This window comes from Anoplopoma fimbria, chromosome 6 (assembly GCF_027596085.1).
Source record: "Anoplopoma fimbria isolate UVic2021 breed Golden Eagle Sablefish chromosome 6, Afim_UVic_2022, whole genome shotgun sequence".
In the NCBI taxonomy this organism is placed as follows: domain Eukaryota; kingdom Metazoa; phylum Chordata; class Actinopteri; order Perciformes; family Anoplopomatidae; genus Anoplopoma; species Anoplopoma fimbria.
Window position 1 is genome coordinate 12,093,298 of NC_072454.1, and position 19,007 is coordinate 12,112,304.

Consider the following 19,007-nt stretch of genomic DNA (forward strand, 5'->3'; position numbering starts at 1 on the left):
GCATGAGCAATGTTTTGGCAGCAACCTCATACAATGTTTCATACATTTGTACATCCTCTTTCCATTTGGCTGAAGGAGTGGATCACGTACCTGTATCCCATCATGCAGCGGCTCTGTCCAAGGCATCACACTATTCTACAGGCTAGACGGGCCAATTCATGCTACTGTACATTCCAACCTGCAGTTTCACTGTCCCACTCCCCAAGGGAAGCTTCACTCTAACGTGCATGAATGCGTAAACGGTTAGTCTACTGTAGATTAAGGATGTATATGCTTGTAATTTTTCCGGGATTCTTTGTCATTTTAAAGTGATGCAACTTTTGAAAAAGGAAATACCCTTCTTCATCTTACAGGTTTATAAGTAAAATATTGCACAATTGCTCTGTTCGTTAAACCCAACAGTACAGCCGTACATGGTCTGGGATGTCCAGTAGCTTATGGTGGCAAACTTGGGATAGATATTGCTGTCTTAGACATTACGCTAACTTGATTTTACTTTTCTCTACTGTTACCATAATCATGAAGTTGTCAGCTTAATAATACATCTAAATATAATGTGTTCATGCTGTTTTACGTTTGTATCAGGGACAGTTTGAATTTGAATTGGTTGAGAAACTATGTTGAATTTTAATCTTGAACTCATATTATCCATATGCCTCAAATACATGAGGTGGAAATACTGACGAGGCTTGTTTAATTGTGACCACTCAATAAAATCAGGTCACAATGGCATTTGTTACTAATTACCCATTTGTAGGCCTGCGTCATCGCTGTTACTGTATATTTCCAAGGATCAACATCAATGCCATAATGACTGTATCAAAGAGTTTCATTGATGTTTCTATTTAAGTACCGTCCCAACAATTTCGAAAAAAGGGTGCTTTTGTCCAGGTAAGACTCAGTGTGAAAGTAGTATTACACAACAAAAAACTCCTTAACTACTAGTCAGCCTACAGCCAAAAAACTGTAAGCAGACACTTTCTATCATTGTGGTTTGTGTGTCTGTTGTTGTGTGTGTGTGAAGCTCTGAACCCCGAGGGAAGCAGGAGTGAAAGTCCCCAGAGTAGCACATCTAGATTGCTGTGACTCTGGGCAGAAACAGTCCCTGGTCCCCATTCTCTCATAGCCAAGGTGCAAACAGACAGCAGACTAATACTGTCTGGCACCTTTACAGAGACACTTTCAGCATCTTTGACTCTGAGTCACATCGGATAATAAGATCTTGAATGAAGTAATGTGTATTTTAGCTTCTGGCCATGGAAAGAATGGGAAACGCAGATCATTACCCATGGGATGAAGGCATCAGGGACTGTTCCATCCTGTGGCATGCACATGTGCCTTATGAGCATGTAATAAGCATGCAGAAAACTTAACGTTTTGGTCTAAGCAACAAGAGGAGCTACAGAGATAACTGTTCACAGTGTTGAAACAGTTTGGGGGGTATGGTAGACAAGGTGCAGCAATGCTATCACTTCATGCTGGAATTTCTTAACTTCAGAGTTTTTGCTTAGGCATTTAGACCACAGTACATGTTTTTTTTTTTTTTTTTTACAATGTGGATTATTGACACATGGAAGGGGAGTGATGGATAACACGAGACAAACACACACACACACACCGACAATGTTTTTGACTTCTGACTTCACAAATACCAAGATTCAGGCCTACAATTATAAGGTGTCCATTTCAGGGCATTTCAAATTGAAGATTCAACATGACGACTGCCCTGATAAACTTTCTGCATGGGTTCAATCAGTCACCATCTCCTATAATCCACCAAGGCACAACATACTCAAACAGAAGCTATCAGGGCACTATGTTGAATACGAAGGATGTACCAAAGAAGGCACCATTTCAATATATCCCCATAAGACGTCCTTATTCAGCAAAGAGTGCAAGGAAACTGATACTGTTACAGAAGCTCAAGAGTTGAACTTCTGAGCGATAGTAGCCTATTGCAGTGGAGGTAAAAAAGAGTGCAAAAGACAAATGCTTTTGTCCTTGGAAAGGCAGCCATTCTACACTAACACACAGCCTCACCAAACGCCAACTAGACCATATCATGACAACAAAACATTAAGGACTAGAGATTGATGAAACAAACTCAGGCTGAGGAATTTGACAAACTGTAGATCCATTTTTTGATTAAATTTATTATCCCACTGCACTAAAACACATCAATTTCATCCTTGCATTTTTGCTGAACAGGTTTCAGGAGATTTAAGTTTCCTCTACAGACATCTCCATTTGAGTATTGTATTATTGATCATGACTCTGGCATGGCATCCCCATCTAGTGGCAATCTAATGCTATAGCAATTAACACTGTATTGCCAGTGCAGCGAGTACAAAAAAAAAGGCCCAACAACTGCCTAGATTTGAAATGCACAAGACGTGTGTGGTGACATTTCAACTCTGAGAGGAACTGATGATCTCTGAAACCTCGGCCAGAGCAGGACAAGGACCCAGAGTTTACAAAAGGGGCTGAGATCACAGAGAAGTGGGGCAAGGGGGATGCCATATTGTTTTGATTGTGTTTTGGCAACCTAGCTCGCTAGGATTTGCAGAACTTCCCACAAGGACATTTTCTGCTCTCTGAAAGTACAGCCGTACACAAAACCTCCTTTGACAGAAAGCAGATCAATTTAAACCTCAGTGGTTCTTGTTAATTTCCTTCCCCTTGTGTTAGCTCTTCTAAATCTATGATTACTGTATGACATCTGTGATTTTTAGTAGGTTCCTTCTGCACTTTCCTGGAGCATGACACTATGGGGAGGTTAAATTATCGATAATGGCATAAGACTTGCCACAGATTGGCTTCCAAATGCCATATATAAGTTTGGCTTGATAGTAAGGGAAAACTGCAGATCTCACCGGCCACATCCGATTAAGTCACACTTAATTGTCATTTCCAACCAGTAAAAGCATCAGCTGACTGGGCCTGTGATGAGGAGGCCTGATGCTGGTGTGAGTTTCATTTCAGCTGTTTTGGTTTTGGTCTGGTCTGAGCACAGTACAGTAGAAATGAGAGGCGAGGAGAGGGATGCAGAAGCTACACTGGTACATGCAACATCGATACAGTATACTATTAGCTGAAGGGGAAAAAAACAATTGCACTGCACTCTGGGTAATAGTACAGCCATTTTCTTTTTACTCACAATAAATCACTACCAGTGAGTAGTTAAAATAAAGTGTTGTTTTCCAATGGCAGCAGGGAAGGAAATACATCAAAAGTGTGTCATTGGTCATAAAGAAACATGGGAAAACAACAGAAGAGAACAAAACATGATAGAACAGAACATACTGTCAGACAGCCATCCCTAGCAGTAATGGAACTGTCATCTTTCTAAATACAACTCTCTTGTTGGGAACTAATATGATAAAACAAAACGCCATGTCGATCACCTTGGTCTGAGACATGAAGATATTAAGAAAGCAAACGGAAGTAAACAGTTTGTCTAAATATAACCAGAGTGTGAAAAGCCTGATGATTCTATTTAGCTTGTAGAGCAACAGATGAATAATTGAAATGACACATTAAAAAGAAGGAAATGGTGGGTATCTTTTTGGAAACCCGACTTTGTCTCTTACATTGCTGCTTACTGTAATTGTCTGTGACCTTTTGATGAAGTATGGGATATTCACCTGAATTATTTATCCAGTGGCTAACATGTCCTGACAAGTGACTACCGTGCATAGGTCAGGTTATATTCATGTGCTGTTCCTGCCTTAATGATTATGTTTCGTGTGCAGAAATAAAGAGGGAACTATCCATTTGACAGGGGCATGAGTCTGAAATTTAACAATTAAGATCACAGCTCATTACTCTCAAATACTCTCATAGCATTTATATGTAAAAATGAATATAATACAGGGGGTCATTCATATCCACTAATATTTTAAATGTTGCAGTAAAAGAAAATTCAATTATATCTACTGCACCTGCCTCATGTCTTTAAAAATGTCATAAACTGTACCACTACATTCTCAGTTTGTGTAGTTAAAGAGGAATTATAAACACACACTCAATCATGGCAACACATATATTTTGTCTCGGAAAAAAAGATAAATCAGATATTTACCGATGATTATACCATAATGGATGTTATGGAAGTTCAAATGGGACCCATAATAAACACTTTCCTAAGGTTATAATGGTGTGACAACATACAGTATTACCTTTGAAATCAAAGTGCCATGGTACAGAGGAACAGTGACACAATGAGAGGTACAGTTTAATATAAACTGTAAGTATAATGAGACACACAGACACACAGGTAGGTTTTTGAGTGAGAGGAAGGGAAGAAGGGGAGGTGATGGAGCAAAATAAATGCGCATCTACTCACATCGTTTGCAGCCACACTTCTTGATCCGCTTAGGGTCTGTGATGTCGTCATGACAAGCTTTGCAGTAGAAAAATGCCCTGAAAGCGACAGCAAAAATGTTTATCACTTAGAATAATAAACTGCCCATTGGACATAATTAGTGATGAGCTGTTCATCAGGATTGTTGTATTACCTCTTAACTTCCTTGGCATCACTGGCGATAAAAAATCCCAGGGTTCCTTCCTGCAACTTGACATGGTTGCCCGGGTTGATGAGGATGCTGGGTTATTAGAGAAATAGACACATCATGCTCATTAACTTCTGGACAACACTCAGCTCATGCACATTACATGCTAATCAAGAGGAATGGTACACAGACTTGTTGAAGCCGTTAATCAGATGTGCACTGTGCTGATCTGGACTTTTATTTTTTTGATTTTGGGCAATTTGCTGATGTGATACTCACATGGACAAACAGAATGTACAACAGTATGATCGCACATTGAATTTTAATTCCTTTCTTTATAGTATGGTATTGGTTTGCCACAGGGTGAGAAAGGGGACAGAGAGGTACGAGTAAAGGGACAAGGGCAGAAAGAATTAAAATAATGGCTATGGAGTGGTTTTAGTGTCAGCACTCAAATACAGTCATCTAGTCAAAACAAATGTTATGATGGCCACTGAGACATGGCTGTAGTAAAGAGAATGTACAGTAAGAGTTGTTATCTCGGTTAGTAATTGACAGTGGGATGCAAGGGAATGAACAGCTCTTTTTCCTGCCAATACAAAGCTGATTGTACTCTAGTGACTCTGCTATAGTTTATAGGATAGCTCATGGAAAAAGTCCAAAGGGGGATAAACTCATCAGGAGTGACTGCACTCTGTTGAATTATAGGGGGAAATTAATTACAATGTATGTCCAGCAAGGTCAATATTGACTTAAAATTATATATTACATTAATAATATGTATATCTAAAGAGACAAATACGCTTCCATGCTGAAAAACAGCTGCACTAAAATAAATATCGGGGGATATATTAGCAAACCATTTGTATTTTGTGTGGACACTTAAAATGACCGGCTGTATCATTCCCCATTAATTAGACTGAGACAACAAGTAGACACAGCACACACATTCTGAATGTTCATACATACATACACACACGCACGCACGCACGCACACACACACACTGGTCATTAATGGTTACCTGTGGGCAACAATCATCAATGATGTGAGTGTGAACTAAGAAATCAAAACACTGAACTCACAAACCTTTAAGGGTCACACTCCTTCAAAATACGACAAGCCCAGATGAAAGATGATGAATTATTTATCTTTTTATCTAATTTACTTAATTTTAAACTACAACTTTTGTCAATTTGTGACAATAATACTTATCACATGGCTCCAAAAACTACTGTCAGTGATGGGGTAGCGCGTTTCTCACTATCTTGATTGAAATCTTTGTATTCTAAATAACTATTTTGTGACATTTTAGGAACTAATGTTGAAAAAGTATCTTATCTGTGTAGACTCTGAGCAGAAGTGAAGTAGCACATGTGAGAAAACATCTTTCTTACTACATCTTTCCTCTGGGCTCTGGAAAAGGCTACATTGGAAAAAATAAACAAAAATATTAAGGGAGCAATTGAATCCATACACATGTCGGGGTGTGATCAAATTGCACCAGTCATGCAGATTAGATTTGTCCTTCCATATTGTCTTTAATAAGTAAATAGAATCTAACATTCTCCTAGATTGAATGGCCCCCAGGGAAGTAAACAGGCGTAACGCCTGGCATGCTCTTTAGTAAAAATAAATGAAAGAAACAGATCAAAGGTCACAGTTCCACAAACATTGCTGCCCAAATCTGAGATTTTACAGGAGTATCTATCCAAGACATTTTTCTTCGCTCTGGTGCAAACTGGTGAATAGAAGCTTAAAAAGAATCAAAACCTCATATTGTGAGCAACAAGCAAGCATCGAACACCTTATGTGGTAGTGTCATAGCATGCAGTTACAGTACCATACAGCATGAGGAGGACAATAATCAAACAGAAAGGCATAGCCACTGCAGTACAGGTATAAGGACAGGTACGTAGATGCAGACGGTTGCAGTAACTTCTGTGCAGTTGGATTGTTTCTCAAACACCAAACTGACAGGAAGTGACCTCACTTAAGAACATCTACTCGAGAGACACACAAGCATGTCTGAACATAGTGGCTGTGACGCACAAAAATGCACACGCTCATTCACACTCTCCCTCTCGAGGTAACCACACATAAATCAGACATACAGACATGCACAGATGGATATACATAAAGCACTGAGAACATGAGTGGATAATGGAATGCAAAAGTGAAATGTGTGACACAAATATTTTAGCCTATGGTTTTTACATTTCAGTTTGGATCAACTTAATGCTATCCAAAATTCAACACCTCCATGCCTTTCCTAGTGTGTGAATTGATGAAAAGAAAGCAACAACTGGTGAGGTGCTGCTGGTGTTATGAAACCATGAAGAAAAAGACATGCTAATATATCAGCCACCACCAACAGCAGTGGTGGATAATCAGTCAATGTATATCAAGATTAAATCCATAATGAAGAACAACAGACTATCAGTGTTTTTATCAACACAACTGAGGTCTTAGTTATGTGTATACAAACTCCTCACTGACTCTGAGTCGAAGGACCATAAAGTACTGATTCAAAAACACCATGAGTGGAATAACTAGCTTGGCAAAGCACACATACAGTAGGGTAATAACTGATCAACACTGAAAAAGAACTGAAAGTGAGAGAAACAAACTAAGCAAAGGACTGGTAAAGGACAAAACTCAAAAGATCAAATAGGAGGTAGATATGGAGAGAGGGTGAGCGTTTGGCCTGGCACACCGACAACAGCAAAGACAAAGAAACAGCACTTCTACAAACATGTCCAATTTATCTACCCTCTCTCTGCCTGCAAAGAAGTTAGTGCGTTACGCACAAGGGACACCATAAAAAAAGAGTTAGAAAAAGAGGCCTGTGAGATAGTGTTTGGAAAAATATCCTTGGGGAAACTCCCAAAGTCAGAAGCTCTAAAGTGGTGGAGATTGGGTTGAACTTTGGAAGTAAGATAAGGTAGAGGGCATACCGCTTTCGGCTTCTGCAAACAACAAGAAAAAATCTCAAATCAAACAGTTGTCATGAACATAAAAGAAGAGGAGAATAGGACTGTTTCTTATGTTTCTCTTGTTATTTTGTAGGTACGCAGCACGAGGCGCAACTCTGTACAGACACACAATTAAGTTATTTCATGCTTGTCCAAAGGTGAAGTCCTTGCACCTAAAGAAAGAATGTTTACTAAAAGAATTCAGTTTGATTTGAAAGGTGGTTATCTTTTGACAAAGGTGTGAAGTTTGGTTTTAACTTGACATATAAAAATGACTATATTTTGACATGCCACCCTTCCAGTACACATAAAAACATGTGACACAGGTGAATGAGGAAGAGTGAGTGACATTTGGCAATTGAGAACTGAAAAATAGTTCTTCATGTTGTTATTGGTGATAAGACGGACACTGAAGTAGAGTTACTTGTTATCATACAGACTGAAAAGGGACACAAAAGAATCAAGTTAAGGAAAAACATCACGTGAAATTTGAATGTGCAGCGAATTGGTTATTCAGGTTTGAATGTATCTCTGAATTGACGGCACAATATAATCAACATAGGACAAAAAAAACATAGGTGGTACCACCGCACTTTATGGAACGTTTTTGCACACTAAAATGATAGAAATTCAAGATGACTTTGCAGCCTTGGCAGAGGTTTGTGCTTTCTTGTTGTGTAATTGTGTTTAATGATGCTCATATTGGCCTGCTATCATTCAAATGTCATTCACCAACTTAATGTCTATCAAATAATAATAGTAATATGATATGCATATCAACTGTTATTTAAGCTACTGAGAGGATTTAGGGGCGAAAAAAAAGATACTTTATTAAAATATCCGCTTAAAGCGAGTCACACAGTAGTTCACTTTTAACACTGTTGTTCCTGACATTAGTGGAAGAAAGATGCAATTAACAAACCTGCTCTCTCTCTGCTCAGACTTGTATTCGATGGCAATAAGCAGCAGCTTCAGCTTCACGTAACACAGCCTGTAAAACATGTGCACTTATTAGAAGACAGCAGTGAATAAAGAAATGACTGATGTGTTCAAACGACTTTGAAATTCACATCTAGTGTTTTTTTCTTCACTTCATAATTGTTAGCCATACCTACCACTGACAGTGTGCTTGCTGGGCTAGGAAAGAGCGATACTTACTCACAGACAGTGGGGAAGGTGAGGCCGACAAAGGCACTGGACAAATACTCTGTGTACATCTCATTAGCCACCCCTTCTAGGTAATACTTCTGCCATGTGTCCTCCTCAATCTGACAAAAAAACAAGCACGGAAATGACACATGTGAGGATAAGGCAAAAGAAAAGAAAATGTGGCCCAAAATGCAGCCCAATGTGGTCTGCAGATGTTCCACCGCACAACATCAGCCTGGTCATTATAAGCTGATTCATCATCTTTATGACAAGAGAGCAGTTCTTTGATAGAGAGAAGCACCTCTTCAATTTTGAGCCACAGACACGCTGAACAGATTCCATATGAAAACTCACAGTAAAATATGATGTGCCAGGACGACTGAAATCATTCTAATGGAAGTCTTTCTCCGGACAAAGTTGTCAAAGATTTCCGGGGAATGCAATGTGTTTGATAGATTTAGTCCATCAGTCAGCAGAGAACCTACTGTATCCACTTATCTTAACCTCACCTTCAATCGCTGAATAAATCATCCAATTTAGCAAAATGCAATGTGAGAATTCATTCATCCTTATTACTTCAGTCTGTTCAGAAGGAGTGACTGAGACAAGGCAAGTTAATCTTGTCCTCTGTGTTACCTCAATGAAGGACCTCATAGAGAAGAGGTTGGCTAGCATGGTGGACAGGCCCTGAGCCAGACAGCTCTGGGCAATGAAGCCTGCCTTCAGCTCCGCCAGACAGATAGCATCATCACCCTCCCTCCAGTTCCAGCTCGGAATGTTCAGCAGATGGGCCTTCATCGCATGACAGAGAGAGGAGGTCACAAGACACAGAAATCCAAGCAAGTGATTCATATTTCTTAAAGGGGGAACATCATGCTCATTTTTAGGCCTATACTTGTTTACATGCTTTAATGTTAAAAAAAATCAACAGTTTTCTAACACGTTCTGTCTAAATAAACCTATTTTCACCCTCTGTCTGTTACACTCAGGTTTAACACTCTTCTGTCTTTTCAAAAATATTAAAACTTTCCTTTTAGTGGGACATTTTGAAAAAAAGCAGTGATTTTGAGTAATGAAAACATAAATAAAGGTCCATACACTGTGTTGATAGAGACGCCATCTTTAAATACATGTGTAAAGGATATTCAAAGACGCAGTCTCTGTTGATATAGTTAGGTCTGAAGAAGAGCATTAGCTCAAAACCTCACTTGTGGATGTGCCATTAAATTGCTCTAAAGGGAGCTACAGTGTGTAGACTCTCATTTATGTTTTCTTTTCTTTCTTCTATGGGTCCAGCACCTGCCAACAAAGGTTTTTTGATGTGCGCAACCACTTGGCATAGTTAATGACTTTTGGTTAGCCAACTCACCATGTTATTTACAGAAACAAATGGTGCTCCAGATTATTTGCTCGGAAAATCAAAAAATATATTACATTACATCTTTAAATATCAACTTCAATGCTAAGCAACACAGTACTGTATGTAACTTTCATGGTAGTCGTTATGAATTGGAACAATAAAAAGGTCAATATTTGCATGAATTTTCATGTTCTATGGAATCAAGGGAGCGAGTGGTCAATGGAGTGCACAGTCACTCGTATAAAACATGTTGCTATGAATTACCCAATGATGAAATAATATACTGAAATTAAGCACACAGCAGACATTGTTACGGGTTAACCCCTGATATACATGCTTGGTTTTGTGAGGTAAATAAAGAGCAGCCAGATGAAGCAATCTTATATCTCACAGGGCTCCAAAACGTCTTACCTTATTGTGGTACTGTAGCATTTGTGTGATTATTCTGATCTTGGGATGATAGTTTTTGATCGAAATAACCCTTGAAGCAGAAAAACAGGCACAATGTAACACAAAATCAATTCAGTTTCCACTGATTTCAAAGTCCAGACAATACAGTACCTCATGATGTTGGAGGCATCTTCAGCATCAGGATCTGCACAGTATTTGTTGGCTAGGATTAGGCAGGCATCTGCTGACTCGATCTATGTGTAGGGACAGAAAGAAGCAGATATGTTAACTTTATAGTCAATTCATTTATTATTATTATTACTATAATTCAAGTATTGAGTTTTACACTTATTGTGTCTTTCAGTTAAAAAAATAGTGGGTGTTTCGATTAGTCGTACTTCATGTTGAAGTGTTTCAGTCTTTTTCTTTATGTCTCAATTCATTTGGAGAAAATAAATAAAAAATATCCTGCTTTGTTTTCCTCTGCTCCCTATACCCACAAAAAATAAAAAAATAACAACTGCTGTATTAAATGGAATTTGCGTTTAATCTGTCCAATTTATTCTAAACTTTAATTCAACAACCGCTGCCTATACTTTTATGTGATTCATTTCTCATAGAGATGTCACTGACTGTACCTTCACTCTGGCGAGATCGTGAGGGTTGAGAACAGATCCCTGGTAGAACTCCACTTGGGTAAAATGGCGTTTGAACAAGGCTTCCAGCTCAAGATTAGGGGAAATACTAACAGTCAGAGGAGAGAGGATAGGTTAGTGTAGCTCATATATATGCAGGGCGACAGTCTATTGTTTCAAACAGTGTGTTCTGCTAACCTACACGTGGTGAGATGGGAAAAAATAACTTACTTATGGAGAAAAACAATTTCTACATTGACATCATCCCTGTCCTTGTGTAGGAAGTCTTTGAGGAAGTTGGAGACACTTTCGAGGGTAATATGACCACAGACCACAATATGCCTGGAAGGGTGGAAGAAATCATCTTGAGTGGGCAACATAAATCACTGCAGACACTGGCATGTCTCCCACAGATAATCAGTCAAACCAAAGCACTCTCACATCTCAAACATAGACTAAAAAAACCGATATACATGTCAAGAAATGTCATTTCAAAGCAAACAAGTAACTGAATTATATCTTTTTTTTGCCATAAAAGTGAACATTTTCCCCCATGTAATGAAAGTGGTTAAATTCTGCACAACAAATGCAATCAAACACTCAACTCTGAACCACTTTAGAAAATCTAAGATATAAATCGAAGAGCCCACAGTGGTTGGATTGTCATCCGTTCTCAATATAAAAAATGTCCCTTCGGCCAAACCACCCCTTTGTGAGCTGAATGCTTGTTGACAAAGACATGTACATCAATATGCTTTTGCTTTTATACAGAACATTACTAAAAACTTTCAAAGTGATTTGGAGGCCTGTGGTTGACACAAATTCTAAACACGACCTCTGCGATTTGACGGGTTCGCTGGCAAAACATGTAGCGCATTAAAGCAGTGGGATCTGTCTGACTGTGCACAGAGCTGATTACAGAAGTGATGAAGTACGAATTTAGATTGGAACGATTTTGGAGTTGAGGTTGTGTCCCTGTTTGTCCTCTGAATGCACCGTAGGACAGAGTGATCAAGTTCAAAGATCAGCTTTACATTTATATCATGAGAGTCATGTGGGCAGTTTGGATGGACACTGTCTGACATGTCTTAAATATAAACTTTAAATTCGTAACTGTTTCAACAATCAAAATTCTGTTTCAATTCAGTCATTGTTCATGAAAATGTTCTTTTTGCTTGATTTTTTTTCATTAAAATTCATGTTCAGGTTATAAGTTATTTTGCTCCTTAAATGTTATTGTTGCTATTTATTAAAATAATTCAATAAAATAGTGAACATTGTTGAAACTCAACCACGATATAGTTATGATAAGGAATTAAATCAAGATAATCTTGTGGATTTAAGACATTTTATATGCTTCATTTGCACTTTGACAAACTGAGCTACCCTTCTGGAGTTAAAATTAAATGTCACAAGGTCTTATTGCCAAACCCTTAAATGAGAAATCCAAACATGCTCAGTAGAATTCAGCCCTTATATTGACATAGATTAGTGTGGACACTCAGCAGACACACTAATTACCCTGTGGAGACCTGTAAGGCAATCTGTGTAATGACAATGGCCTTATCCACTACTTAGCAGGATGTGCCAGGAGACAAATGAACCACTTTAGTTTTGAGTGCCTGGATACTGGACAGCTATGCATTGAACACTATGAGTATTGTGTTACTCTTTCTTAAAATAAAATATTTGTTCACTCTTCCAAGTTCGTATGATCAAACTAGATTTGTCTGAATCCATTATCATACCCTTGTACACAAGAAGGAGGCTCTGGCTAACACATTAACCTTTAAAAGTTGATTAAAATTATAGAATATTACTGAAATCTGACTTAGTTTGGCAGGTTTAAAGGAAACAGATATTTATTGATGTTAGATGAGAACCATAGTCCAAATCACTTAGTGTCCTCCTACTCTGTACCAGATGGACCGGGAAGGACTGAACTGAAGTGGACTTGGCAAAGTAATGTGACAGACATATTGAAAGCATGGCAGTTTGTGGATGTTGCAGGACATAATGGTCTTCGCAGATGTCGCCTCTGTCCTTTAAGAGAATCTAATGAGCAGCCGTGATTGCATGGTTCGTCAGAGTTGAGCAAAGGGCCGTGTGGTCTTACAAGCTGATGAGCTGAGATGTCTATGGGCAGCCGGCAGTATTTGGCACAAGATGTCTCTCATTTCAAGAGATGAAAACATCAGTCACGTTTTCCTATTCCCAGTACCAGATGTACCCTTCAACAAGGGTAGAGGGAATATACAGATTTATATGGCGTATTGTTTGGTTTGTGTGGGTTTAGCATTAGGTTTTTAATCTCTCTCTCTCTGACACACACACACTCACACTGAGACACACACACACACACACACACACTAGGTGTAGTGGGTGATTTATCAGCAAAGCAAAACTTTCTTCCAAATGTATCAGGCATTTTTTTCCTTTCCCCCTTTTAAGTCTATGCATTTAAAACAGAATTATTGTTGAGATATTATGCTTCACTTGACAGACATTATTATAGTTGTCATGCCTCTTTTGAGTGGCATCAAATTGAACACTGAGATATTTGGCTAGTTGAAAAGGATATAAGTAAGGATATCTTAGATAATTCAACCATTTATAAATGCTTCATGAACAAAATACCTCCCCCTCTGGTTAACCAGATTGCACCATACAGTTCAAACTATGGACATTACTTTAAAAAAGGAGCAGATTTTTACAAGAAAACCAAACACAACCCAGAAACTAAACAAAAGAGGGCACACAATCACATTAAATATAAATGGGTAATACAGAGCGTGCACAAAAAACATGCAGTCAGGGAACATCCCAGGATGTCACTGGGGATGCACTGGATACAAAATGAACAAACAGAGAGCTCAAACATCAGCAACAGAGGTCACTCACTTGGTACTGCTCTAATCCTTAGGTCAGTAATGAAATTTACTGCAATTTATACAACTTAGCTCTCATTTTATTTGTGTATTAAATGAAAAGGCATCTCCAGTAATCAATTTCAGGATGTGTGCAGGTATATACTGTATAATGCACTTTGTCTTTACAGTGCAAATGCGGATACTTTGGAAACTCGGCCAGATGTACGTTTGACCATTGAGTTGCTAGCCCTTACAGAGGACTTTAAAACCTGTATGTCAAAGTTCAGCCAGCATTTGAGCTGGTTCCCATGCCAACCCCTCTGTTGAAGTTGGGGCTAATGGAAACCAGAGAGCCATAATGGAAACCACAGAGCCCCGACTGCAGTGGGCGCCAACAGAATGCAACACTTGTCATTATTATATCAGCATATGCAGGCTGAGTGCTGTCACTGCGCTCATGGGTGTATGCTACACTGCACAGAGTACTATAAGCAACACTAGCATGAAACAGAAATTTAGTACAGATCCAATGTGAGTCCCTCTCACTCACTTCCAAATATCCTTCAGGGCCTGTGTTAAATGACAGCGGCCAGGCAGCAAGATGAAATAAGGGATGCATTCAAAATAGTTCACAATGTATCATGACCTCATTGTTTGTGAGCTTTGTAATCAGTCGGATACTTGTAATCTCCTAATCTCATTTCCATGATAGACTTTTTTTTGCGCTGACAGCTGCTAAATTACTGAACCCCGAAGGCAAACCTAAACCCACATGACAAAGCGGTTTTATCTATGTGTCAGGTCCTATACATGTAAACACCAAACAAATACAAATCGAAATGATTATGCAAAGAGCCTGGTGCCACTCCTGTGTGTTTGGTGGGTATCTTCTGATTGTTACCATATGTTTGCACTATATGTCAAACCCGAGAGAGAAATGGAAGGGGGTGCAGAAAATAAAGTGTGTGGGAGAAACTATCCTCAGCTTTGACAAGGGCTTCTCTCAACACACATCTGTGGGTCTGGGCTGATGTCACTGGCCAAACATAACATTTCATCAATCTTATCTCAATGACAGGCAAACATTATCGAACAAAAGCTTTTTTCCAATGCCTCGTTCTACTGCTGACTAGAATCCACCCCGCTGAACAGAGTGACTGAAAGAGTACGATTGTAAAAGGAGAAACAGAGGAGGAAAGAAAAGGCTGCATAGAAGTAGATTTTGAGTGCCATAGCAGAGAATGAGAAGAACAGAGAAGAAGGAAAAATAAGTTTACCCTCCCTGTTGTGGACACACCACACCTGGATTAATATATATCTCTGTGCTGAATGTCAGTAAGGTTTGAGCCACGAGGGGAGGAGAACAGTACTGGACAATAATTACTGTAGTTAAATGACCACACCACACATACTTCACAGTGCATTGGATCCTCTGCTGGGAGAGGCTAAGTACACATATACATTTATAACAAGAGCTTTTGGAGACAAACTCCACCACTACACAAACACGAGAACCAGGACAGCATCAAGAACCAAGCAGGCAAAGCAAGCCAAAAGCAATTGAGAGCCTCCACTGGGAGCGAGGCATCCAGCATTCAGGGTGTGGGAGCTGACTGAAGATCAGGGCCAGAGTCATGTCAAGCATTGATGATGCGATGGGCTAGCGGTGACAGACAACAGGAAGATGACTTTTTCATGGAGTTTGCAATCCATGAAAAAGCCTCATGTCTGCAGGTCATAAAGAACACGCCAGAAATTATGCAGTTAAAGCAAAGTAATTCCATAAAACATGCAAAAAACAAACTCAAGCAAAGTGAAACAAGAAAAGAAATGATATCTTGCAATGGTCATTGAGATTGATGATGGTTAAAAAGACCACCAATAATAATGCACTTGCAGATGTTTAAATCTTTCTATTTTCTTGTGGGAAAAATCCTTTGGAAGGGGAAAGTAGGGGTTTCATGACTATTTTCTTTTATTTTGATATCAGAACTAATACATTCCTATAGCCAAGACTATATTAATGAGGAACTAGATAGGAAATGGGACAACATAAAGTAGACAGATATATTGCATAGAAGCACCACAGGTTAGTACACTGTAAGTTTAAAATGAAGTAGTCATGAAAGCCCTATTTTCCAAATTAAAGCGCAACACAGGATGTTTCAAGGAGGGCAAAAGAAATAAAATGAACAACACACAAATGACGCTGAGTGAAGGACAGATAGAGACAGATATAGAAGAGGATAAACGACAGACAGAGAGAGAGAGAGTAAAAGAGAGAGTAAAGGGGCATGGACATGTGTGTCCTAATGGCCAAGGTCTCCAGTCACGCAGTGTGACTTGATGTTATAAAGTAACTTTTCTGTTCTAATAAAAGTCAAGTTAACTAACCCCCAGTAACTATAAACGCCAAGGGGGTGCACTTGAGTCACACAACCACACCTTGTCTGGATTTCAACTTACTTTCTGCCTCGTGTCGAGTTATAACTCCCTCCGTATTTCTTCCGATTAAGGATGAGAGCAGCAATTTCTGGCACGTAGCGAGCAAACATGGCCTACATGCATGGAACAGAAAAAAGAAAAAGGCATGCAGAGAGGGTTCTACCGCACACAGAAAAACAGCAGAACCATCTGGAATACTTACTTTCTCCCATTAACCGCACTATAGGAACCACCATATTTCTTTCGGTTTCCTATTAACTCTATGATTTCAGGGACGTAGCTGGCAAACATGGCCTAAGGAGAAGATAAAAGACAGAAAAAGAGACTAAAAAAGAGACTACTACGCCGCAGCAGGGTGATGGGGAAACTGGTGCATAAATCCAGATTTCTGAGGGGGAAATTATTCCTTTGCTATTGAAATAAACTTAAAAACTCTCTTATTGTCTGAAAAGACTTGATGAACTTAAAAAATTTAGCAAGATCTTCATATACCCAAAAATCTTGTCTTTGCTGAAAAAAAAAATAGCCCCCGCTTTTTAAAGGTAAAAGTTTAGATACAGGTTTGGTCAGTGGGCAAGAATTTTGTCACAGCCGATTAGTAGTCAGTCTGTGATAGCACCCAATACCTTTTTGGATAGCAGACTTTTGAAAATAGAATAAAAACCTATGTGCCATGTTTTGTCCAACAAACACAGATGATTTGGCAGGTTGATTTGAATAGGCCTTCCTGATGGTCCACAGCTGCAAAACACATTAAGACTCATTTGTTGGGCTGGAAAATGAGCTGGATGCATTTTGCAAAGTTTCACAGCCTGTTATCCTACTGCAGGGTTGCGTTTAAGACTACCAACTAACAACCACTGACACTACTTATCTAGGCTAACATCTACAATAAGAAACAAAGAAGCGCCCTTGCCCTTGTAAATACATACTTAACTCATACTTGGAAAGTGCACCTATCATCTATCAGCAGGAATAATGTGAAATGATGTGAGTTTAATATGATCCCTGGCTTTAAAATATCCCATGCCTGAAGTCATTATTTAGCCACTGCTGCTGATAGGAAGCAGGCTGAGGTACTAGCCTAAAGACTTCCAGAGCTCTCAGCACTAAGAAAAACACATAACCTATCACCATGGCCACGACAAGGTACACATCCACACAGCTGCAGATCATCAGTGCTTAGCGATAGCTGTCCAAATAAATACAGAACACAGTGACTGCGATTTGGCTAAATCGTCCACTTCTTAATAAGAGAAGTTGGAGGAGGCAGGGTCTTCAGTATGTGTACGAGTGCTCACAGTTGTGAACAACCCATGTATGCCTGTGCTTAAGTTAATGTACAAGTGGCAACCAAACAGGATGCTGGATCAGAGGAAGGTGAGCAGGAGGGATTGGGAGGGTGCTGTTGCTATGGTAACAGTCAGGTTGGCCTAAGCCTCATCTCCCTGCCCCTGTGTTTGTTGGAATTGTGGGAAGAGACACGGGAGGAGGGGTGTCCTGATACCGCAACTGCTTTTAAGAGAACAGTAACAACATTATCAGACAGAAACTTGCACTCTTATCAAACATATACGGGAGAGGCACGTAAAGGGGAGGGGAGGGAGGAGCACATAGTACTGTAACTACAGTAGACAGGATACAGTAGGCTAAACAGAAGGATAAAACTTCACTATGACGAATAAATAACATTTACTGGTACAGGCAACATAGTTCTAACATTTTAAAAACAACACTATGCAAAAAAACCTTACAATATATAAAATAATTAAAATTCATTGTTCATTAATGTATCATGTTCAACAGATTTATACAGTCTATTGATGGGGACAGGCAGGATGTAGGAGGGGATAAGGGTAGCAAGGGAGAAAGAAAAGCCTGATTTTACCAAACCACCAAGAATGAAGAAGACCATAAACAGGCGCCCCAAGGTGGTTTTTGCATAGACATCCCCGTAGCCCACTGTAGACATTGTCACCATCAATAAGTAGACACATTCCCAATAGGAAAGGGACTGGGAATTCTGGAAGTTTTCCCAAGGATCCCCTGAGTTTTCGACCTAAAATGGAGATGGGAGAGGGAGAGAAGGATAATTAGAGATGACTCTCACCACCAGTTTGTCAACATTTTATAAAATAGGTTAAACACAGCTGTGTGTTAATAATGACAAAGCTTGCAAAGAGAAACTATTTGATCAAGCTTGATTAAATCAAGCTACAAGTGCTCATGCATTTATCTTCGTTGAGTCATCCAGTATAATATTTATATATTGGGCTAAGACTACCATCTAGTGGTAAAACAGTTTGATGCTTTATTGAGTTGTTGGGCAGAGCTACAAATACACAATGAGTGCTATACAGGCTTTAATAATATGTCGCTCTACACACAACATTCTGTTGTTGTTTTTTATAATACTTTTTCCTTGAACAGTTTTACAGTAGGTCACTACTAGATCGAGGAGGCATACATTAAAAGTCTCTAGCCATAGACTTGGGAAATCGCTGTTCCTTCAATGGTAGTTCACCAGGACACCCAACCTGTGTTTTTATATTAATAATATTTGTCTCTTGCCTGTAGAATATATCTCTGTTATAAAAGTTACATGTTTATTCAAATCGTAAATCAAATATTATTTATCTTTATGAAAAAACAGTTTATTATAAATAAATACAAT

The 19,007-nt window shown here is 39.1% G+C and overlaps 1 protein-coding gene across 1 annotated transcript in view; it reads right to left on the minus strand.

Moving 5' to 3' along the window:
• The window catches only part of kcnma1a (potassium large conductance calcium-activated channel, subfamily M, alpha member 1a), a 125,245-nt gene that overhangs the window by 26,297 nt on the left and 79,941 nt on the right, over positions 1 to 19,007 (minus strand). Inside the window, exons 8-18 of the mRNA XM_054600845.1 lie at positions 18,222 to 18,392; positions 16,536 to 16,627; positions 11,250 to 11,360; positions 11,022 to 11,127; positions 10,555 to 10,637; positions 10,405 to 10,474; positions 9,270 to 9,425; positions 8,643 to 8,752; positions 8,407 to 8,475; positions 4,518 to 4,604; positions 4,346 to 4,422 (exon numbers count right to left, since the gene is read on the minus strand). Coding sequence (XP_054456820.1) covers positions 4,346 to 4,422; positions 4,518 to 4,604; positions 8,407 to 8,475; positions 8,643 to 8,752; positions 9,270 to 9,425; positions 10,405 to 10,474; positions 10,555 to 10,637; positions 11,022 to 11,127; positions 11,250 to 11,360; positions 16,536 to 16,627; positions 18,222 to 18,392 — 1,132 coding nt within the window. The remainder of the gene's footprint in view (positions 1 to 4,345; positions 4,423 to 4,517; positions 4,605 to 8,406; positions 8,476 to 8,642; positions 8,753 to 9,269; positions 9,426 to 10,404; positions 10,475 to 10,554; positions 10,638 to 11,021; positions 11,128 to 11,249; positions 11,361 to 16,535; positions 16,628 to 18,221; positions 18,393 to 19,007) is intronic.